Source organism: Lissotriton helveticus, chromosome 9 (genome assembly GCF_964261635.1).
Source record: "Lissotriton helveticus chromosome 9, aLisHel1.1, whole genome shotgun sequence".
Taxonomy (NCBI): domain Eukaryota; kingdom Metazoa; phylum Chordata; class Amphibia; order Caudata; family Salamandridae; genus Lissotriton; species Lissotriton helveticus.
Window position 1 is genome coordinate 32,309,343 of NC_136070.1, and position 21,531 is coordinate 32,330,873.

At 46.8% G+C, this 21,531-nt stretch overlaps 1 protein-coding gene and 1 non-coding gene across 2 annotated transcripts in view; both read left to right on the top strand.

Annotated features, from left to right (window-relative positions):
* Positions 1–551: 551 nt before the first annotated feature.
* SEC61B (SEC61 translocon subunit beta) overlaps positions 552–21,531 on the top strand; it is a 29,110-nt gene continuing 8,130 nt past the window's right edge. Inside the window, exons 1-2 of the mRNA XM_078659418.1 lie at positions 552–694; positions 4,922–5,019. Of these exons, the coding sequence (XP_078515544.1) occupies positions 692–694; positions 4,922–5,019 (101 nt within the window). The 5' untranslated portion in view covers positions 552–691. The remainder of the gene's footprint in view (positions 695–4,921; positions 5,020–21,531) is intronic.
* LOC144783571 (small nucleolar RNA SNORA84) lies at positions 10,399–10,534 on the top strand. Its single transcript, XR_013601523.1, has one exon. It is a non-coding gene; the product is annotated as a small nucleolar RNA SNORA84 (small nucleolar RNA).

Sequence of the window (21,531 nt, forward strand, 5' to 3'; positions counted from 1 at the left end):
ATTTTCCGTTAATTGGCCAAACATCGAACATACACCGCCAAACTGCTCAGTATTTTTCACAGCAACTTATCGTATTTTCATTAACATTGCCATGCGGGTAGAGCACTGGTCGTGTGCTAACACTGACAGCTGACACCAGAGGGAGGTTTATGAAGTGACACGTCATGTGGTTTTTAGCTTCCCACAGTGCACTGCGGGGAGGGGGCGTGAAAGTCCAAGTTAACCATGCCCCAAACATTCCCTGCGCTGGCCGCCATCTTAGAGAGGGGCTCTTTCAGTGAATTTGGAAGGGCAGGGCTGCCAGTTCAGTCTACATAAAAGTGGCCACATTCTCTTATATTCGCAATTAATTTAATTATTAATTTTAGTACACCTTGCCGTTCAATTTCAATTAAAATAATGTAAACCATTGACAAACTGTGCATGCCTGCGTTGTAGCTAGAAACAACCATACACGGCTCATAAGTACTATCTGTTGCAATGCTTGTTTTTTTTATCCCCGAGGAGGTTTCCCAAGTGCATACATCTGTTGTATCGTGGCACAGCGCTGAGAGGAGGGCGGGGGTGGGGCCCCACGGTGCATGGAGGGCTCGTCATCACCGAGAACGGTTCTTCTTTTCAGTGACGCGGAGGAGTGAGGAGCAGCTGAGCGTCTGTCCCTTCAGAGAGGAACCCCGACTTCACCTCAGCCATGGTGAGTAACTGAACCCCGACACAGCAGCAGCAGCTATAAAGGGGGCTCCCCCGCATTATTCGAGCACCTTCGGGGTACCTGGTTCTGAATGCAAAGTGCAGCCTGTTGCGACCAGGTTCAAGTGCTCTTTCATCACACCACTGCCTTCTCCCCTGTCATCAGCCTTGCCCTGACTCTCATTCTAAATCCTCTTGTAGTCAGAGCCGGGCAGACCCCTGAGCTGCCAGTGTGGCCCCTCCATCCCAGCAGTGACACGTCAGCCTAACCCAGCCCTGCGACCTGGGGGGGTTTGATTGTATTTAACTTGTATGTTTAAGTCCTGGTGGTTAATACATTTGATTGAGGAGTGAAAACTATATTTTCGTATTTAAACTCCAAGCAGTAAACAAATAAAAAAAAAAAAAAAAAAAGTATTTTAGAGCCGGGTGTTCGTCCGTTATTTGGGTCTCGTGTCCCATGACTGTGATGATCCTTTTATCTGTAATTTGGGGGTTTCCAGCGAGCTCCCCCGTCCCCAGGCGAGAAGGAAACAAACACAGAGAGGATGGCAATGGTGGTCCTATTGCTAGCACATACAAGAATTCAGGACATCTTTAACATCCATATGTTGAGTTGGCGTGCTCAATGTAAAGAAGGACACTATGTCATCCAAGTAGGGTCATATGTAGGGTGAAAATCATACACACATAAAATGTTCAGAGCGCCACCAGAAAAAGAGGCATCCAGGTCTGTGGCTCTAGTGCGTCCTTTCAGGTGTGTTCAGCAGCATTATTTATTTATTTTAAAAGTTTTATAGAGCGCTGTCTAGACCCAGAGGTATCATAGTGCTTTACATGAGCATAAAAACAAAGGTAAGGAAAAATCAGCGTGAAATATCCAAAGTAAAAAACAACATTATACAAATCAAGATAGGATAAAACAGGAGCTGGAGCAATAACATTTCAAGTAATTTAGGTAAAGTGGAGTACAGGAAGAGGGACCTATATTACTAAAACAAATATGGAATAGTGAAAAGAGATCAGGAGTCGGGCACAGATTAGGATCCCCAATAGTAGTTAAGGAGGTGGGTTTTGAGGTATTTTTTGAAGCTGGGGTAGGAGGGGTTACAGCACAGGTTTTTTTGGAGGGTATTCCAGATAGTAGGGGCGTTGCCAGAAAAGGAGCGAGATTGTGTGGCTTTCTTTTTATGCAGAGGTGGGATTAGGAGGAGGGCGTTGGTGTTTCTCAAAGGACGAGTGGTACCAGCGATAAGGAGTTTCTTGGAGAGGTACTGCGGAGTGTTTTGGTGGAGGGCTTTATGATTAATGCGGGCATTTTTGTAAGCTGATCTCCCTTCGATAGGGAGCCATTTAAGAGATTTGAGAGCAGGGGAGATATGATCAAAGCGTTTGCAATCTGTGATGAGCCTGGCTGCAAGGTTGAGCACAGCTTTGATTGGAGCAAGGTGGACTTTGGGGATTCCGTTTAGAATGGCGTTGCCATAGTCAATACGTTAAAGAACAATTGACTGAACTACAAGTTTAAAGTCATCAGTGGATATGAATGGTTTGATTTTCTTGAGGTGACGGAGAGTGAAGAGCGCTCTTTTGGGAGATTTTTGATGTGAACGTTAAGGGTGTGGGTGTTGTCGATAGAAATGGCAAGAGACTTGACGGAATTGGACAGTGTGAGTTAGCAGTTGAGTGCATATCGCAGTGAGTACAAAAAGACCAAAGGATAATTCCATATTCTTTATTCAAAAGTCCAACTTGGGCTACAGCCGAGACGTGTTTCGTCGTAAGATGACTTTTTCAAGGCTTTTGAAAACCGCTATGAAGAATTGTCACAGCATAGTACAGTTTATTTTCTTCAGTGGATAAACATCAGTCCAATGTGCTGCACGCACGCACAAATCTTAGTGCAGGAATCAGTATCTTAAATCCATGGAAAAGTATGAGGGGTGAAACTAGGACGTTGATAAGTCACCAGCACTCTCGAAGTACGCAAGAAAATAACATCCGTCCCAAATGGGTTGGGATGGACTATGGCTACGTACAGCAGTCTAGGCATAGTTATTTTTACGCAGTTAATTCTGCCTTTTTGCTAAATTTCTAGTTTTCCCCATCTATATAGGTCTTGTACATCCAGCAATGGTGGACTGTTGCTTTGTTAAGTCTCAAAAACATTAAGGGTAAAGATCTTTCTTAAGTGTTCAATGCCTGTTGGGACCCCAAGGACTCCATGTGTCCTAAGAATCTCTTTGCTGTTATCTTGATTTATTTCTATACCTATGTCCTATGTGAAGCTTGAGACTTCTTAAAACACTTGTATTTCTAACTATAAGAGGCAGAAAATATAATGCATGCTTAAGAAATAATGGATATTGTTGATGAACATACCATTTTTATTTAGTGAGAAGCTCCATTGAAATAGCAAAAACGAGCCCAGTCTCATCCAAATCTTTAATTTGGTGGAGGGACGATGTAAGTCAGCTTTGATGAATGAGTATTCTAGACCTCAGCCTTAATTTATCACGCTCCGGGCCGCTCTAAGGAAGGCAGTCTCTGCACTGAGTAAGAGAAGGAGTATCTGGTTATTATTGCGTGTTGCCTTGTCTAACCCATTGAAAGCTAGCCTAGGAATGTCTCCGGTCCGTCATTGAAGACATTGCTCAATCCAGAGGCTAAAGTTTTGCAGAACACTTTATAGAAAGACATTGGAAATCCATTTGACCTGGTAGTTTTGTTGTTCGGCAGAGTTTTAATTAACTATTGCTCTCCATCGTCTGATATTTTGGGGCAGATTTATGAGGCCTTTGCGCCGCAATTGCGTCACTTAATTTGACGCAACGGTGGCGCAAGCAATGCGCCCTATTTACAACGTGACGCATCTAGGAGATGCGTCACGTTAGAAAGCCCTGCGCCATAAGGAGGCGTTCCTGCGCAGGGGGGACTTTCCTGCGCAGGAACGCCTCCTAAAAGTGGCTGAGTGAAATCTATGAGATTTCACTCAGTCACTTTCTACGTTAATTCCTTACGCCTGCTTGAAGCAGGCGTAAGAGTGACGCACCATCCATTGTAGGGGTGGCCCCTGTGCATTGCAGGAGTTATGTCACACTTGCGACATGACTCCAGCAATGCGCCGCCCGTACGCCGGAAGATGCGTGACGCATCTTCCTTGCCTTGCACCATGGGTGGCGGAGCTGTGGCACACTGTGGCGCACATTAACTGGCGCATCCCTGGGGATGCGCCAGTTAACATAAATCTGCCCCAAGGTCTTTCATGCCCACGAGTCCGGGGCAAAGCAGACTCCTGGCGGGTATTCATCTTGGAGTGGGGATCACCTAGTTCTATGCGATAAAGGTGGGAGCAGAACATTAGGAAAGCGTTTGTGATTCCCTACAGCATCTACCCCCCCCCCTCCACTTCCCATCCTGTGCTTTCTAGATGTGTCGAGGTGAGCAGAGAAAACATGAATTCCTGTCTACTGACTCTAATCTAGATATGTTGCCTCCAGTGCTACATGTCTGACCTTTTGCTAGTGTCACAAATGCAGTCCTGTGTGCCGCAAGTGTGAGACCGTGGGCCTGAAGCACGGCCTTACCTCTGGTTGGCTTTGCCACTCTTTATTTGCTTGCTATTTCATTGACTTGTATGGGCTTTCCTTCCTCTTCTTGTTTGTCCCTCCTCTGGAGCATCCCCATCTTAACTGGACCTTCTCTGCTCCAATTCAGAAGGGAAACACCTGTGCATAGAACACTAACTACCCGTTGCATGTTACAAACTGAAAGCAGGCTCAGCATTTTACCCTATATTCAATGGTTTTGAACAGTTTAAATGGGTTTCCCCATTGTTCTACACTTCATTGCCGTCCAAGGTTTGCACTGTGTAAATACCATTAATTTACTTACATTAAATATCCTTGTATTGCAATCTCTGACACGGTGAGTTGGGTGATGTTTACATGGTGAATTTGTGACTCAGTCAGGTAAAACTATTCTGCTTACTTTGATAACCTTCTTTTTTTTAATTTTTTTTTATGATGTATCAAAAAATATAATTAAATGTATCTGTAAACCCAGTTCTGCTACTTGCTTAAAATGTAATTTTATCTTTGAAGTGCCACTGCTAGCAATTTTCTTGTTAGTTCATTTTTTTACATTACTACTTTTGTCAATATTTTCTTCAGTTTGCTGTAGTTATGGCATTTCATGAGCACTGCTAACCTTTTAATTTATTTTTTTGTAGCCTGGTCCTGCTGCAAGCGCTACCAATGTTGGTGCATCCAGCCGATCTCCCAGTAAAGCTGTTGCGCCCAGAGCGGCTGGTTCGACTGTCCGACAAAGGTACGGTTTTGAAACTTAATTAATCTCAATCTTTCAGTAGTCCACTTTTTTACACTATGCATTATACACAGTGAAAAATACATTTGAACTGTCTTTTTAGTCCTCAAAGATCGCACTACTTTGTAATCCGTCGGTCTCCTTTGCTGAATTGTGAAATCGAGGTTATTAGTAGATTTTTAGCTTACTGTATAACTAGCGTCAACCCTTTTCAAACACAGATTATAAAGTCTTCAATCCCTGACAATTTCCTGGAATTGGATAAACCTTCTCAGTCGATCTGAGTCTGATGTGTATTTAGGGAGCGTGGGTGAGAGTGACAAGGTCACTGGGAAGCAGTTTTTGAACTTATTGGTATTGAGCAGTTTTGAACACAGACACCAATGCAGTTAACATTATTCAATGTGCAGACTTCTGAGGGGGGCACAGAGAAATATTCTAGTTTAGTCCTTCAGCTGTGCCAGGAAGTTGTCATTTCCCTCTTTCATGTCCTGGTTAAGAACAGTCGCTGGAAAGGTACATCAATCTTTACTGTTTTGCAGCTGGGTTAGGGTGGAGTAGAGGAGTACGATTAAGTGGGCAGCATCGTCATTGAGACGCAACGGTCTCCTTTGCCAATTAAGACCTGTGCAGTTCTGAACCAAGGGTTCAACAGAGTGACTGAGCAAGCAGTTATTTCCTCTTTTTGGGGTGATGTGCACTGTTGCAGAAACGAAACATTAGGTTATTTGAATTTGTATGGTGCTACTTACTAAATTGTAGTGTCGAGTGGTATATTCTAGGGTCCAGTATACCGGCTACCAGAGTCAACATTTTAGTTGTGTTGCATTTCATTTATGAATGAGTCCAATTCGGTTTGGCAGGAATTCAGTTCAGTTCTATTCAAAAGGATTTCTTGAGCGCATGGCTCCCCATGTTGGCTTCCCAGCGCTGAGGTCTTGAAGGTTATAATGTAGTGTTTACTGATTGATCATATTGGATAGTGGCTGGTTAGATGTACACAGGCAAATGTACTGACATTGCCGTTTGTCTTATTCTGCGGGGGAGGAGGGAAGGTTATTGCTCATTGCTTTGAATGAATGATTTAAGGTATCAATGTCTGCTATTTAACTTTGACGCCATGTTCTGTGCATGAAGGTGTAGTGTATTTTTACATCTTTCGTTTGGTTCATAAGTGGACTGATGGGTAATGGAAATTATGTTGATGTGGCAGAATCTTAGCACTCTGTATGAATTTCACCATGTTGCGTGCATAATGACAGCTAAAGGTTCAAATGTACACTGCTGGTAATATGTGAAGTATGAGTATTACTTGATGTGCCATTGAGGTGGCAAAATCCTTAACCACATGTGGCTTCGAACTCTGTGGTGTGCAGGGTTCTGCCAGGATTTGTCTACTTTTGAGGTAGAGAATGGTGTGAGGATAGCTTTATATGTATGCGCCTTTGGCTTTGCAAACATAGTATTGAATTCATTAGATGTTACATTACCCTCCCTTTCACAAGAAGGAAGGGCATATGATTGAAGATGTGCAGTCTCGGGTCATGCCATACAGTCAAGTCAAGAAAGCTTTATTCGATTGTTTGAACAGACAATCATAAAAGCACATTAAAAATATAATACCATTATTCAAACAATTACAAATTCAACACCTGAGTTAACTTAGGCTCCAGTCCTAAGAAATTGAAACGGTATTAAACTAAAGAAAGCTCTTGACACAATAGATCAAATGGTAGACAATTGTGTCCTATGGGACAACTTTTTTCAGAAAAATCGATACCCTAAAAACCCTATGCTCATTATCTAAAAATTGTAAAGCGAAGAAGGCTGGTCTGCATTGGTGTAGCCCAAACTGCTTGAGAATAGGTAGTAAGAACAGGGCCCTTGCAAGCAGTGTAAAATTTGCAGAAGAAGGTAACATGAATGGTAGACTGTGGGGGAGAATTATCGCAAGGGCAGGCTTGGAGGTTTTGAGACCAGTCATTTGTTGTAGGAAAAGGGAGTAGTCGATGAAAGACTCCCAGCCTAAAACGGGTCAATAAAAACCTATCATAGGCGCCTTGTACAAAAGTTAAGTAAGGTTGAATTTTAAAAGTAGTTAAGACCATCTGGTTGTGCGGAACAGTGGGTTTTAAAATCTCGGACGACATTCTATTAGAGTCTAGCAGCAACATACCATCTTTTCTTAATTTCTTCCTTGTTATAATAATAAGGGTGCCAGGGTCAATAAAAAAACTCTGGCCAAGATCTTTTAGAAATGTACACACATCTTAGCCACGGTATCCTCATTGCTCCTTCCAGGTTCAAAATATCTAAAATAATTTCTCTGTTCAATTTGGCCTTGTCTTTATACCACGGTCTGTGCCATAAAAGCACAGGTTCAAGCCTAATTAAATCAGATGTATGTGAGCCCCAACTCTGCGTGACAAACGCATGCAGGAGAACCTTTCGGTAAGCATAAAATATATCTTAGGAAAAAAATTTCAACTCTCTGTATTGGGAGCAGATCGGCAAAACCCCAAGCCCCGCTCCAGTGGACACACTTTGCTTTATACATTTTTAAAAGCTCCACAGGGGGTCTTTTTCCCAGTTTTCTGGCAAAAACCGTTAAGCCAGATGTAGTACGTAAAAGGACATGTTTTTTTTTAGCTAAAACTGCTTGAACCCAGGTATCGTTATGGGCAAAAAGAATGCCCAAATATGAGAATTTCTTAGCAACCCCGATCTTTTGCCCTGCCACAAACATATCCTTATGCTTCTTGATACCATTACCATAGCGCATAATAAAAGTTTTGGATGAGTTTACCCTTAGGCCTAAATCTTTCATAGAGGGAGAAACTATCCAAGACACGCTGAAGGCCTACTTGTGTATGAGAGATTAGTATTGCGTCGTCCGCGTACTGTAGGGCTGGAATTGGACAGCCAGCTACTAGAGGAAAGTCCTGGTTATCCTTAAGACGGGCCTCCACCAGTCCATTTATATCCAGGTTGAAAAGTAACAGAGCCAAGACACAGCCCTGTCTTACTCCGCTCCTAATCGAAAAGGCTTCTGAGTATTCTTCCCTCAAACCATATTGCACACAAGCCTTGGCATTTTGGCTTTTCACAGTTTTGTTTCTTAACTTTACGTCATGGGTGCTCTTCTTTGAGCAGTACCCCTGATAACTCGCTAAGTGTTCCCAGTTTGAAAAAAGATGAGGCCTTGCCTTTGATGCCATGAGGTGCGGTCAGGGTGCATAAGTGTCTCAAACCCTTGGTAACTGCACTCTGTTTATTCTTTTAGTTGTAATTTACTCTGGTGAATATTGTGGGTGACCAGCAACATTGCACCCTTACCAAAACAAGTGCTCCGCAAAGCACCCAAAAATATACCTGTACATCATATTTCTTATATCAGTAAGTCAAATGTTTATTCGGGTATTTACCCCACTAAACAGATTATGAAACCGAATACATTGTTCCGATTGCAGTATTTATATCAGCATTGTAGGAAAGTAGGATCTGCTTTCATGGTCACCCCCACTTTTTAGGTCTCGACTATTCTATCCCGCAGGGAAAGATAGGCGAGAATTATAGTAAGCACTTCAAAACCTCTACCAAACTTGCTGATCTCGCACAGTTCATGTGAGCTATGCACGTGCACAAACCAGCCACGTCACACCACCATTTGTCTGTGCCTCGCTTCAGACTTCAAAGGATCTGCCCCCCGTCACAGCAATGCCAAGAGCTTGTTGTTGTTTGTTCACCCCCATGGATCACCATGATTACTTGTGGCATACAAACTTCTCCCATTATAAGCTCTGCATGCAATTGTTCATGTTTCCTTTCCCTTAATCAGCACAGCGCCTCTTCACGGCCACCCGCTTCATCTTTCACACCAGACCACTTACGTTTTTTATCGTACTGATTAGTGCCCACATAGGTACATGCGACGGTGCGCAAGTCCTTCCATCTTAAACTTGGTTTTCCTTGCGTTACAACTTAAATAAACACAGAGACAACAGAGGAATTTCTATTTGCGAGAGCTGACTCTGCTCTGAGGCACTACGACGTGCTGCCACTGCACCACACATTAACGGTGGCCACTGCACGGTGTGTCAGCAACAAAAGGCAGAACCACTCCTCCTATAAACGTAGCACGTCTGTGCTGCTTCCTCAACCATGGCCTAGGCTTTAATCAACATGCAAGCATTCCCATAATGTACGAAGTCACCTTTATTTAGTTTCAGCTACAGCCCCCTCCTCCCCACCCCTCCACCCTGCCGTAACAGATTTGCTTTCGGCGCGAGGCGATGTTCTGGGTTTTGTTTTAGTCTAACTTGCCCGCATTTTGTTAGCCCGCATTATTCTTCACGCCTCACACTGCTGCCCGCCTCACACTGCTGCACGCACCACCACATCACTCGCGGGACACCACCACAGCACTGTCCTTGCTTGCTACCAACAAGCATTGCCATAGCCAATAGGACTCGTATTAGTAAAGTGTAAGCTATTGGCTTTGTGAATAACAATGCTATTTTATATATTTTCAAAGCCAACACATATTAAAAAAAATTGTCATTTACAATACCAATAGCTCACACTTTCCTAATGCGAGACCTATTGCATTGCAAATGCTTGTTGCTCATTTGGTCATGTTTTTAGGTCTCGCCTGATCCAGCGCATTCGCTGCTCTGGCGATACTTTTAGTAAATGGGCTTCAGAAAATGCTACCACATGCTTTTGCTTTTGGTGGCCTAGAGCTTGAGGTTACGCGGGCGCTCGCTTACGAGCACAGGCTCCATCTCGCAGGCACCCTTACAGCCCGTGATCACGTTCGCTGCCTTATCACTTTCACGGCCGCGCGGCCAATGCTTTTTTTACACCAGACCTTCGCTGGCTTGTTTTTTCAGAACACATTAGTTTAATTTAATAGCAGAAATTTGGGGTTTAGCATGTGGGTGCTTTTGTACCGTTTTAGTCTTGGCCTCCAGACATTTAAAAATGGTATTGTGCCACAGCTTAACTTTTGAACTTACTGTCTAGAAATTTGTCCCATTTGCTTACTGATAGCAAGGTTCGAATCTGGTGTTGTTTGTCCCCTTTAGGATTTGCATGCTGCCATTCGCCTGCTCTTCACCTGCTGCGCTGGTGAAAATGTCCTTACTAAATGTGATGTACAAAGGGCGCAGATGTTCATGCTATGCACCCAAAGATTCTAGCTCTTATCTGGCTATTGCCCTTCGTAATATGTACGTACACCTTGCCCCCAACGGTGTGCCCCCTTTAACTCTGGCACATTATGCTGGTCACTCCCCTTCAGTATATGCTGCTTTTACTGTCTTATTTAAAGACCTTCTGTTTTTATTATATATACATCTCATTTCAATTAGCAATGTTATTGGTAACTTCGTGCCTGAAGACTGTTTATTTGTGCAGCACTTCAGGTTTAAAAAATGGGCCAACAGTAATGCTGTGATTTTATGCATGGTGTCTGTCGTTATTCTGCAGCCTCCATAGCCCGGTCACAGTTACACTCTTCTCATGAACCCGATTTCTTAATGAATGCTATTGTACTTGTACTTGTGGTTGACGTAGCTTGAAAAATTCTCACTGGTGTAGGGGCACAAACTGACACACCGGTAGGTTTTCATTTGCTCGTCCTTCAATGAAGCCTCTTGTAGCTACTAAGCAATGCCACGTTAGTAGTTCTTTCTGAGATGTAAGAAATTGTGCCTCACCCGTTGGTTGCTACCTGCCTCAGTGCTGCGCCTCGGACATGGGCATTGACCTCCTGTGAGGACTCTCCTTGGGTGAGATTTCAGCATATTTTAAGTTGGATCCTTTCCATTTTCTTGAGATGGTCACTCCAAGGTTCCCCTGCCACTCCGTTATTAGACTAGAATTGATCTCGAATAATACTTCATGCTAACCTGAAACCAAGGCTAGGGGTGTTTTTTTTTTTTTGTGAAGACCGGAAGAATGGCGCTCAGACTGATGCGCGTAGTGTCTTGTATGTATCTAAGTAAATACGGTGCTGCCATGTCGGGGGATTTACCCGATAACCTCCGGATTTGTGCGAGTCGGAAGATCCACATTGTAAAATGAGCACAGTCCTGGGCACACGTGGTGAGGATATTACAAAGTTAGTACAAGTGTATTCACGTATTGACAATGCGGAGGTCGACCGACACACCAGTTTAAGTTTTGGAAGTTATTTATCACAAGGCAATGACTGTATTATACCAAACAACCAGCCGACACGTGTTTCGTCACAAGGAGTGATCCTGTGACTCTTCAGGGCTGGGAAGGATACAAAATAAAGGGTAAGGGATATGAGAGAAACTGAAAGTAACACTGTCGTTCTTCTATATAAGACACAGGGATGAAGGGAGGGGGGATCACCCTAAGTTCACCTGCGGATAAGGAGAGCGACAGAGCGCTAGGTGAACGGTGACTGTTGTGGGTGTGCCGCTTTCATGGTTACTAGATCATGAATAATGCGCGGGAAAACACAAATGCAGTGACTGTTGTGGGTGTGCCGCTTTCATGGGTTGGACCTCATGAGAAATGTGCAGAAGTACAAAACGTCAGATGATGTGCCATGATGCATAAAAACGGTGGGAAAGAAAAAAATTGGTGTGTGGGTGACAGGAGTGGTATGGAGTGGTCATTGTGCAAACCCGCAGAGACTGTGCAATTAATAAACAGGAATAAATGGACGGCGGCGGTCTATAAGTAATTCAAAGTGATTGAGGCAAAACTAATGGACATTAGGGCCTGAGGTTTCCAAAAATTCCCCCGACGTGGTATTTGTGTGAATGGAAGTGTACAGGGTATGAGATACCGCAGTGGGCAAGCTAAGTAATGGGCAAGAGAGACGAGGAGGACAAGAATGTGTGGGTGGCTAGTCCACAAGCTGTGTGGTGCACTATGAAAAAGCGGCATTTGAAGGAGGAGGTATGGTGGTTACCGGTTTCGTGTTTGGACACAATGTGAGAGCAGGCACCTGTGTGGAGGAGGAACGGGGATGGGAAAGGATTAGGTCTAACCGTATGGACCCAGGGTGGGGGCATCGTATGGAGAGGTGGAGGTAGATTAGACCTAAAAGCTCACCATATGAACGGTGATAATTTCAACCCGGGCTGGGGTGTGCGCTGCGCAAGAGTAGATGAACGATGAAAGTGGTGCTAGTCTGTGTAGACTGCTTGAAGGTCCCGCGTCAGGATGAAGCTGCGGGTGGACCGTGGGGGCCCCTGAAGGAGAAATCAAGGTGTTTATAAAGATTGTAGCCTAGGAGCTACCTGACTAGTATATAGAAGCGTGGGCTGAGGCAACGGATAGGTGGGCCGATGAGAGAGCGCCGTGACGGCAGGCGGGTGTCTCGCACTGTAAGAGGTAAAAGTAATGGAGGGCATTACAGGGATACATCCCAGGCGGCAGAACATGCTGGAATGCAGATGAAGTGGACTTACCCCAAGGCTAAGTATGTGTGAAGTCCAGTGTCACATCGGAAGGCGGTGTTCGCGGTTATGAAAAGCTTTAAAATGGGCACAGAGTTTGAGGCAGGGCAGGAATGGGAGGAGGAATGTAGCCCTATGATGATGTGAAAAAAGGAAAAGAGGGGAAAACTCACCCAGGGAGTAAAATGATGGCGATCCACGAGGAGTAAGCATAGGAAAGGCGGGTGCGCCTATGAGGGTAATGAGAAGGAAGGTATGTCGTGGTTAGCTGGACAGAATCACAAAAGTAGCAAGGTGAATAACGGGTGGTTTAGCGGCTGCGGGAGGCAGCTTACCTGTAAACATTCGATGGGAGAAGTCGAGGGACTATGGATAATGGAGTAGCCTGGTACGAGTGAACCGGAAATGACGCGTCTATTTAAGCCGTGGAGTGATCGCAGAAAACTAGACCGCGTAGGGGGAGCCATAGGCCACCATATTGGGGGGCTATACGGGGATAACTGCGCATGTGTGGACAAACTGTACAAGATTGGCATTGCCGTAGTAGTAGCAATTGGGCAGTCCAGTTGCAAAAGAACGAAGAAGAGAGAGAAATGATGGTGCGGGTTTGAAGAAGTGCCACAGGCACAAAGCACAGAAGATAAAAATTGGCGGTTTACATGTAATGTGTACGGAGGAGAATATGGTATGCACAATGAGGTTAGGAGGTGCAGGTGGTGCCAATAGAGCACCAATTGGAGTAACCGAGGGGGGACTACTGCGCATATGTGCAACTAACTGATCAGGATCGGCACTGCCGAAGCTGTGGCAACGAGGCAAGAAGGTCGAAAATCCTCACCACGTGTGCGCAGGACTGTGCTCATCTAACCTGAAACCAGTTTTGCCCAGTTTCTGTTGGGTAATTATGAAGTGCAGTGTTCACCAATCTGGCCTCTTTGTGCTTTGGTAACACATGGCTTTCATTGTGATTCACCCACTAACTAGCCATTGGGTGGATTGTTCCCAAAACCCTATTTGGATCTAGGCTTCAACCAGTTTCCTTGAAAAAAAAGTGGGTTGGGGATGGGCTGGGGGGTTGACTTGGGACCTTTTAAACTAAATTGTTACTGTTAAGTGTACATTAAGTTCCTGCATTGGTGTTCGGTTTTAGGTCCCCTGCTTCGTGTTTCTAAGGTTGTTTTTTTTTAAGGGTGATTATCTTCAATCAATCATAGCGTTTGTATAGCGCGCTACTCACCCGGAGGGGTCTCAAGGCGCTGGGGGGGCGAGGGGTCTGCTACTGCTCGAAGAGCCAGGTCTTGAATTGCTTCCTGAAGGACAGATGGTCCTGGGTCAGCCGGAGGTGGATGGGGAGGGAGTTCCATGTCTTGGCTGCCAGGTAGGAGAAGGATCTTCCTCCGGTGATGGCTCTGCGGATGCGTGGAACGGCGGCGAGGGCGAGGCTGGTGGATCGTAGCTGGCGGGTGGGAGTGTAGAAGGTCAGGCGGTTGTTGAGGTACCTGGGGCCCAGGCCGTGGAGAGCCTGTGTGCGTGGGTGAGGAGTCTGAACGTGATCCTCATGCTGACGGGAAGCCAGTGCAGGTCTCTCAGGTGTCCGGAGATGTGGCTGTGTTGGGGGATGTCAAGGATGAGTCGTGCGGAGGCGTTCCGGATGCGTTGGAGTCTTTTCTGAAGTTTGGCTGTGGTTCCGGCGTAGAGGGTGTTTCCGTAGTGCATTCGGCTGGTGACGAGTGCCTGGGTGACCGTTTTCCTGGTTTCGGTGGGGATCCACCGGAAGATCTTTCGGAGCATATGCAGGGTGTTGAAGCACGACGACTAGACTGCGTTGACTTGTCTGGTCATCGAGAGGGAGGAGTCCAGGATGAAACCCAGGTTACACGTGTGGTCCGTTGGCTTGGGAGCGGTGCCCAGGGCAGGGGGCCACCAGGAGTCGTCCCAGGCGGAGGGCGATGATCCCAGGATGAGAACCTCCGTCTTGTCTGAGTTCAGTTTCAAGCGGCTGTTCTTCATCCACTCGGCGACTTCTTTCATCCCTTCGTGTAGGCTGGTTCTGGCGGTGGCTGGGTCGTTGGTGAGGGAGAGGATCAGCTGGGTGTCGTCAGCGTAGGAGATGATGTTGAGGTTGTGTTGGCGTGCGATGGCTGCGAGGGGGCTCATGTAGACGTTGAAGAGGGTGGGGCTGAGTGATGATCCTTGTGGTACGCCGCAGATGACTTTGGTGGCCTTGGATCTGAACGGAGGGAGGCGGACTCTCTGGGTTCTTCCGGTGAGGAACGAGATGATCCACTCCAGTGCCTTCTCTTGGATTCCGATGTTGAGGCGCTGCACTAGGGTGCGGTGGCAGACCGTGTCGAACGCTGCGGAGAGGTCCAGGAGGATGAGGGCCGCTGTTTCCCCGTTGTCGAGCAGGGATCTGATGTCGTCTGTGGCTGCGATGAGGGCGGTCTCGGTGCTGTGGTTGGCTCGGAAGCCGGACTGCGAGTGGTCGAGGGATCCGTTCGTCTCGAGGAAGGCGGCAAGCTGTCTGTTGACGGTCTTCTCGATGACCTTGGCAGGAAAAGGGAGGAGCGAGATGGGGCGGTAGTTCTTGAGGTCGGTGGGGTCCGCTGTTGGTTTTTTCAGGAGGGCGCTGAGCTCGGCGTTCTTCCAGCTCTCCGGGAAGGTGGCGGTGTTGAAGGAGGTGTTGATGATGTCCCGGAGTTGGGGTGCGTTGATAGTCGGCTTTGTTGAAGACGTGGTGGGGGCAGGGGTCAGTTGGTGATCCGGAGTGGATGGTGTTCATCACGCGGGTGGTGTCTTCGCTGCTGACCGGGGTCCAGGCGCGGAGGGTGGTGGTGGGGGGCGTTGGCTCGGTGGTTGGGTTCGTGGTCTGTGCGCTGAAGCTGTTGTGTATGTCGGCGATCTTGCTGTGAAAGAACGAGGCGAGTGAGTCACAGAGGTCTTGCGAGGGAGTGATGTCGTTGTTTCCGACGCTGGGTTTGGAGAGCTCTTTGACGATGCTGAAGAGTTCCTTGCTGTTGTGGGCGTTGATGTCCAGTTGTTCCCTGAATGCTGTCTTCTTGGTGGTGCGGATCAGCTGGTGGTGTTTGCGGGTGGCGTGCTTGAGGGCAGTCATGTTGTCTGTGGTCTGGTTGTTGCTCCAGGCTTTCTCGAGGGTACGGCATTTCTTCTTGGAGTTCTTGAGTTCGTCGGTGAACCAGGAGGCTTTCTTGCTGCCGGGTCTGCTGGGAGGGGTCTTCAGTGGTGCGAGGTTATCTGCGCAGTTGGTGATCCACTGTATGAGGTTGCTGGCTGCTTCGTTGGGGTCCGTTGTACTGGTGGGAGGGTTCTGGAGGAGGTGAGCTGGTCGGCGGTGATCTTGTTCCAGCTCCTGCGAGGAACCTGTTGCGGGTGGTGGTGAGTCGTGGTTCTTCTGAAGCTGAAGTGGACGCAGCTGTGGTCTGTCTAGTGTAGTCCGGTGGAGTGGCTGAAGGAGATGTGCTTGCTGGAGGAGAAGACTGGGTCAAGCGTGTGGCCGGCGTAGTGGGTGGGGGTGTTCACCAGTTGCTTGAGTCCGAGGTTGTCCAGCAGGGTGGTGGTGTTGGTGCCGTTGTTGTTCTCCAGGTGGAAGTTGAAGTCCCCTAGGAGGATGTAGTCAGCGGAGGGGAGGGCGTGCGGGCTGATGAAGTCTGCGATGTCTTCGCTGAATTGTGTGCGTGGTCCCGGGGGTCTGTAGATGAGGGTGCCTCTTAGGGTTTTCTTGGGGTCGATGTGTATCTGGAAGTGGGGGAGTTCGGCGGCGGTGAGGGGGTCGTCGGAGTTGGTCGTGATGCGGATGGTGTTCTTGTGTACGATGGCGATGCCTCCTCCGGTCGGTTGACGCGGTCCCTCCTGGTGATCTTGTACCCGTCCGGGATGGCGATGGCGATGGCGATGTCGGGGGCTGAGGAGGCGTTCATCCAGGTTTCTGTGAGGAAGGCGACGTCTGGTGAAGTTGTGTCGAGGAGGTTCCAGAGTTCCACGGCGTGTCTGTGGACGGAGCGGGTGTTGAGCAGGATGCACTTGAGGTGGTTGTTGCTGGTGCTCGCCTTTGCGGGTGCGGTGCAGGTTCGGAGGCAGGTGAATCGGCAGGCTTTGCAGGTGAAGGGTCCGTGGGTGCGTTTCGGGGTGGCACGGTAGCAGGCGGGGTTCCGGCTGGCATTGAGTGCGTTGAGGGTGGCGGCGTCGTAGGTCCGTCGGGTGGTCTTGCATCGGCGGGGGCCAGGGGTCTTGGTGCTGGGCGCGGACGGGCGCAGACGGGCTTGCCTTTGGCGCTCCCGCTGCGCGGTCGCTCTGAGGGCATCATAAGTAAGGAGCCGGGAGGGAGGAGCAGCTGGGTGGCGGGAGCGGGGCAGCGAATGGGCTGGAGGGGGGCGGGCCGCAGGGAGGCAGCGGCGGGAAAAGTAGTCGGAGGGCGGCTCAGCGGCGGCTGGGTCGTCCGGCGTCTGGAAGTGGCAGAAAAACGAGGCAAAAGCGAGGCAGGAAGCAGCGGTGCGTGGGGGTGACCTTGCCTGGTTACAGGCTCAGTGGTCTGCTGTTCCGTATGCCCTAGGTGTCTGTCTTGCTCATGCAACCATGCCAGGTATCTGCTGGGCTGTACTGGTCTTGTGCCCGGTTCTAATTCTGCCCCCCCCCCCCAACTCAGATTGTGTCCCTGTCTTGTAGCCTAAACAGATTTCTGTTAACTGCACTGACTATTTTTTGTGCGCAGCCTTACTGTTGTTAGGGTCTATTTTCTGGTGCAATATTGCTCAGTTGTGAGTTTCCTGTTTTCTATGAGTCATCCATCTGAAAGTGCCCAGTGGTTTTCCTTGGCAGCACACAGATAAGCACCTATAATGGCATAGATGTGCTATGTGAAACTTTTTTCTGACGAGAAGGATATCACTACTGTCGTTTGGTGTAGAGCTTGTTTTTCATTTCAAGTTCCATGAATTGTTGCAGGTTTGAGGGGTCAGTGAGCTGGTGTTAAGTCTTCAGTGTTTAATTTCCGCACCGGGTTTTAATTTTTAAATGCATGTCCTAAGATTGATCGGACGTTCAAGCATCTTCGTTTTACCTAGTGAAGAACCCAGTCAGTCCTCCACAGGTTCATGGTGGCGCCTTGATAGGCTGTACCTGCCTCTTTGAAAGATCAGTCCTACTGACAGGCCGCGTCACATGCTCCTCTCCTAATTGTGTGGCTCTGGTCACGGTTCTTTCTTTTTCTTTCTATGCCTAATTCTCGAGCAGTGCACATGTGCGCCACTGTTCTTACAGCTCTATACTACCTTCACCTGCTGAGTGAAAAACAATCTTGCATAAAGTCATTGTCCATGTACAATGTCAGCAAAAGGATTAGTTCCCATGTACCCGTGATTCTATTTATTTATTTATTTATTTATTTATTTATTTATTTTAGAGGTTTTATATAGCGCTGGCTGGACCCAGGAGTATCAGAGCGCTTTACATTATTGAGACAAGAAGGTAAAAAAAGACAGGGAACATACATAGCATCAATATGTGAAAATAACATATAAGTCTTCGCCTGACATATTTCAAAATGATAAATATGGGTAATAAGCACACCAAAATGTGGAAGAAGTGATAGTCAAAAAATATCATAAGGCACAAATTGAAAAGAGAGCCGGAAAATTGCAGAGTCAGGATAGGGAGGTTAGTGGTCAGTTAGGTTGGTAAGGAAGGAAGGGAGAGGGAGGGGCAGAAATGGGGGGGGTAGGAGGGTATTAGGGCTGAGGGTGGACAAGGGAAGGGGGTGTGCAAGGAACGTTAAGGTGGTAAATAGGGAGGGGGAAGTGACGAGGAGGAAGGGCTAGTAAGGCTGATAAAGAGAGGGCGGATGTATCAAGGTTCGGACAGATGTGGCCAGTGGACGAGAACAGATAGGGATTAGGGTCCCCAGTATTTATTGAGGAGATGTAGTTTGAGATCTTTTTTGAAGCTAGAGTAGGAAGGGTTGCAGCGAAGGTCAGTTGGAAGGGCATTCCAAGTGCAAGGAGCGTTGCCGGAAATGGATCGTGACTGGGTGGTTTTCTATTTTAGAGGGGGGGGGATGAGAAGGAAGGTGTTAGTACTTCTTAGGGAACAGGAGCAACCAGCTTTAGTGAGTTTGTTAGCGAGGTATGTCGGTGTGTTTTGAAGGAGAATTTTGTGTGTGATGCAGGCTGTTTTGTAAGTGGACCTGCCTTCAATAGGGAGCCATTTAAGGGTTTTAAGGGCCGGGGAGATGTAGTCGAATCGCTTGCAGTCTGTGGTAAGTCTAGCTGAAAGGTGAAGCACAGATTTAAGAGGTGCTAGGTGGATCTTGGGAATTCCGGTGAGAATGGCATTTCCATAGTCGATGCGAGAGAACCAGGGATTGAACTGCTAGTTTGAAATAATCGATGGGGATGAAGGGCTTGATTTTCTTAAGGTGGCGGAGAGTGAAGAGGGCTCCTTTAGCAGAATTGTTGATGTGTACCTTGAGTGTAAGGAGGTTGTCAAGGGAGATCCCTAGTGATTTGACAGAGGAGGACAAAGATAAGGAGCAGTTTTGGGCGTTCAGGTCAGAGCTCCAATTCTGAATGGGGAGCTGGTTATTTTTAGGGGAAAAAAATAATAATTTCAGTTTTTTTAGGGTTGAGTTTGAGTTGGTTAACGTTGAACCAGGCTTGAATCTTGATGAGTGTTGTTGAGGTGAAGGATGTCAGCATGAGTTTTAATTTTATAATAGTTGGGTGTCATCGGCGTAGAGATGGTAGTTGATCCCGGCTTGTTTAAGAATGAGTGTGAGGGGTTCCATGAAAAGGTTAAAGAGAGAGGGAGAGAGGATGGATCTTTGCGGAACTCCTAAGGAGATGGAGGTAGGGTTAGATAGGCAATTTTGGCTTTTGATTTGTTGAGAACGGTGTTGTAGGTAAGAAACGAACCATTTGTGTCGTGCCATTCAGTCCGGATCAATCTCTAAGAATATTTAGTAGAGCAGAGTGGTTAACAGTATCAAACGCTGCAAAGAGATCCAGGAGGATCAGAAGGCTAGATTCGCCATTGTCAAGTGAGTGGTGAATGTCGTCAACAATGTTTAGCATGGCGGTTTCCGTGCTGCATCCTTTCCTAAAGCCAGATTGAAAGGGGTCTAGTAAGTTAAAATGTTCAATGTGTTTATCTAGTTGGAGAAGGACACATTTTTCAAGGGCTTTAAAGAGAAGGGGAAGGTTGGAGATGGGACGAAGTTTATTGAGGTCGCTTGGGTCTGCCAAAGGATTTTTTATAATGGGGGTGATTTGGCCTAGTTGCAATGAAGTGGGGACACAGCCGGTGGCAAGGGAGCTGTTGATAATAGAGGTCCAGGAAGGAGTGATGATGTGTTTGAGTTTTGGACAAGTTTGGAAGGGAGAGGGTCTTTGGTGTGTGAGGAAGGCTTGACTTTGGTAATGATGTTGAAGACGTCTCTTTCAGTGACTGGCTGGAAGTTAAACCATGCGGCATTATTTTTAGGAAGAGAATTAAGATGATTGGAGTCCAGGAAATTAGAGGGCGGGGGGGTGAGGGAGATCAGAGTTATGATGGGTAGTAGTGGGTGTAGGGGGAGTTATGATGGAGGGGGGGATATTAATCGTTATGATGGAGGGGGGGATATTAAGAGCGATGTTCGAATTGGCGGTAGGGATCACAGTAGAGAGGAAGGATTGCTCAATTTGTTTAATTTTGTCTGAAAAAAAGAGAGCTATTTCTTCACATCTAGTCAACGAGGCCAGTGGGACAGGGGGAGCGGAAGCGGTTTGATTGCGCACAATGTTGAATAGTTCTCTTGGCCTATTCTGAGCTCGATCTAGTTGAGTCCTGAAGAAGGAAGTTTTTTGTCTAAAGATGTGTTTTTTGTAGGACGATCTAGCAAGTCTGAGGCGGGCCAGGTTAGAGGGAGAAGGGTGCTGTCTCCATTATCTTTCCGTCAGTCTGAGTCTGCGTCTTTCATTATTTAACTCTGTGTTAAACCATGATTTAGAGGGGAAATTTCTTTGTTCTTTGAGTTTGAGAGGGGCTAGGAGGTCAAGGGTATCAATGACTGATTTGTTATATTGTTCGGTTAGTTCATTCGTGTTAAGGGAGGGAGGGATAGCGAGGAGTTGGGCATGAAGTTTGGATTCAAGTAAGTCGGGAGGGATATGACTGAGATTTCTAATCAGTTTCATGGGTTTAATAGTTTTTGTGGGAGGGGGGGAGGCAGAGGTAGTTATGGAGAACAGGATAAGGTGATGGTCGGACCAGTCAATGGGAATGATGTTAGATAGGAGGGCTAGATCCTTACTGGTAATGATAGCGTCAAGGGTGGCTCCTTTGGAATGGGTTGGTGACTGACAGATTTGTTTGAGGTCATTAATTTCGAGAAGGTCAGAGAGGAGTGAGATTGAGGGATCTTTGGTATCATTCCAATGGAGGTTAAAGTCTCCCAGGAAGATGTTTTTAGATTTGGACATTGAGGATTGGGTAAGAAGGTTAGATAGCTCGTCAATGAATGGGTATTGATTTCCGGGCAGATTATATATATATATATATATATATATATATATATATATATATATATATATATTCTCGCTCCTTGTTGCGTCAAGCCGCGCACTCTTGCACGGGTGCGTGTCGCGAGCGACGCTGCTCGCTATAATCTCCGCTACTTTTCTTCTCTTTTGTAAAGAAAACAGCACTCGCGGGAGTAGGATCTAAGTTTTTATTATTCGATCCTTTGAGCACCAGACGCGTTTCGGCTCCTGCCTTTGTCAGTGGTACCACTGACAAAGGCAGGAGCCGAAACGCGTCTGGTGCTCAAAGGATCGAATAATAAAAACTTAGATCCTACTCCCGCGAGTGCTGTTTTCTTTACAAAAGAGAAGAAAAGTAGCGGAGATATATATATATATATATATATATATATATATATATATATATATATATATTGTGAAGGCGGATGGGGGGCCTGTATTTTGAGTTAGGCTACAAGGTATTCAAAGGAGGCATATTCAGTGTTATTTATAAGGGAGAGCTGAAGTTCGTCTTTGAAGATGATAGCTACACCCCCACC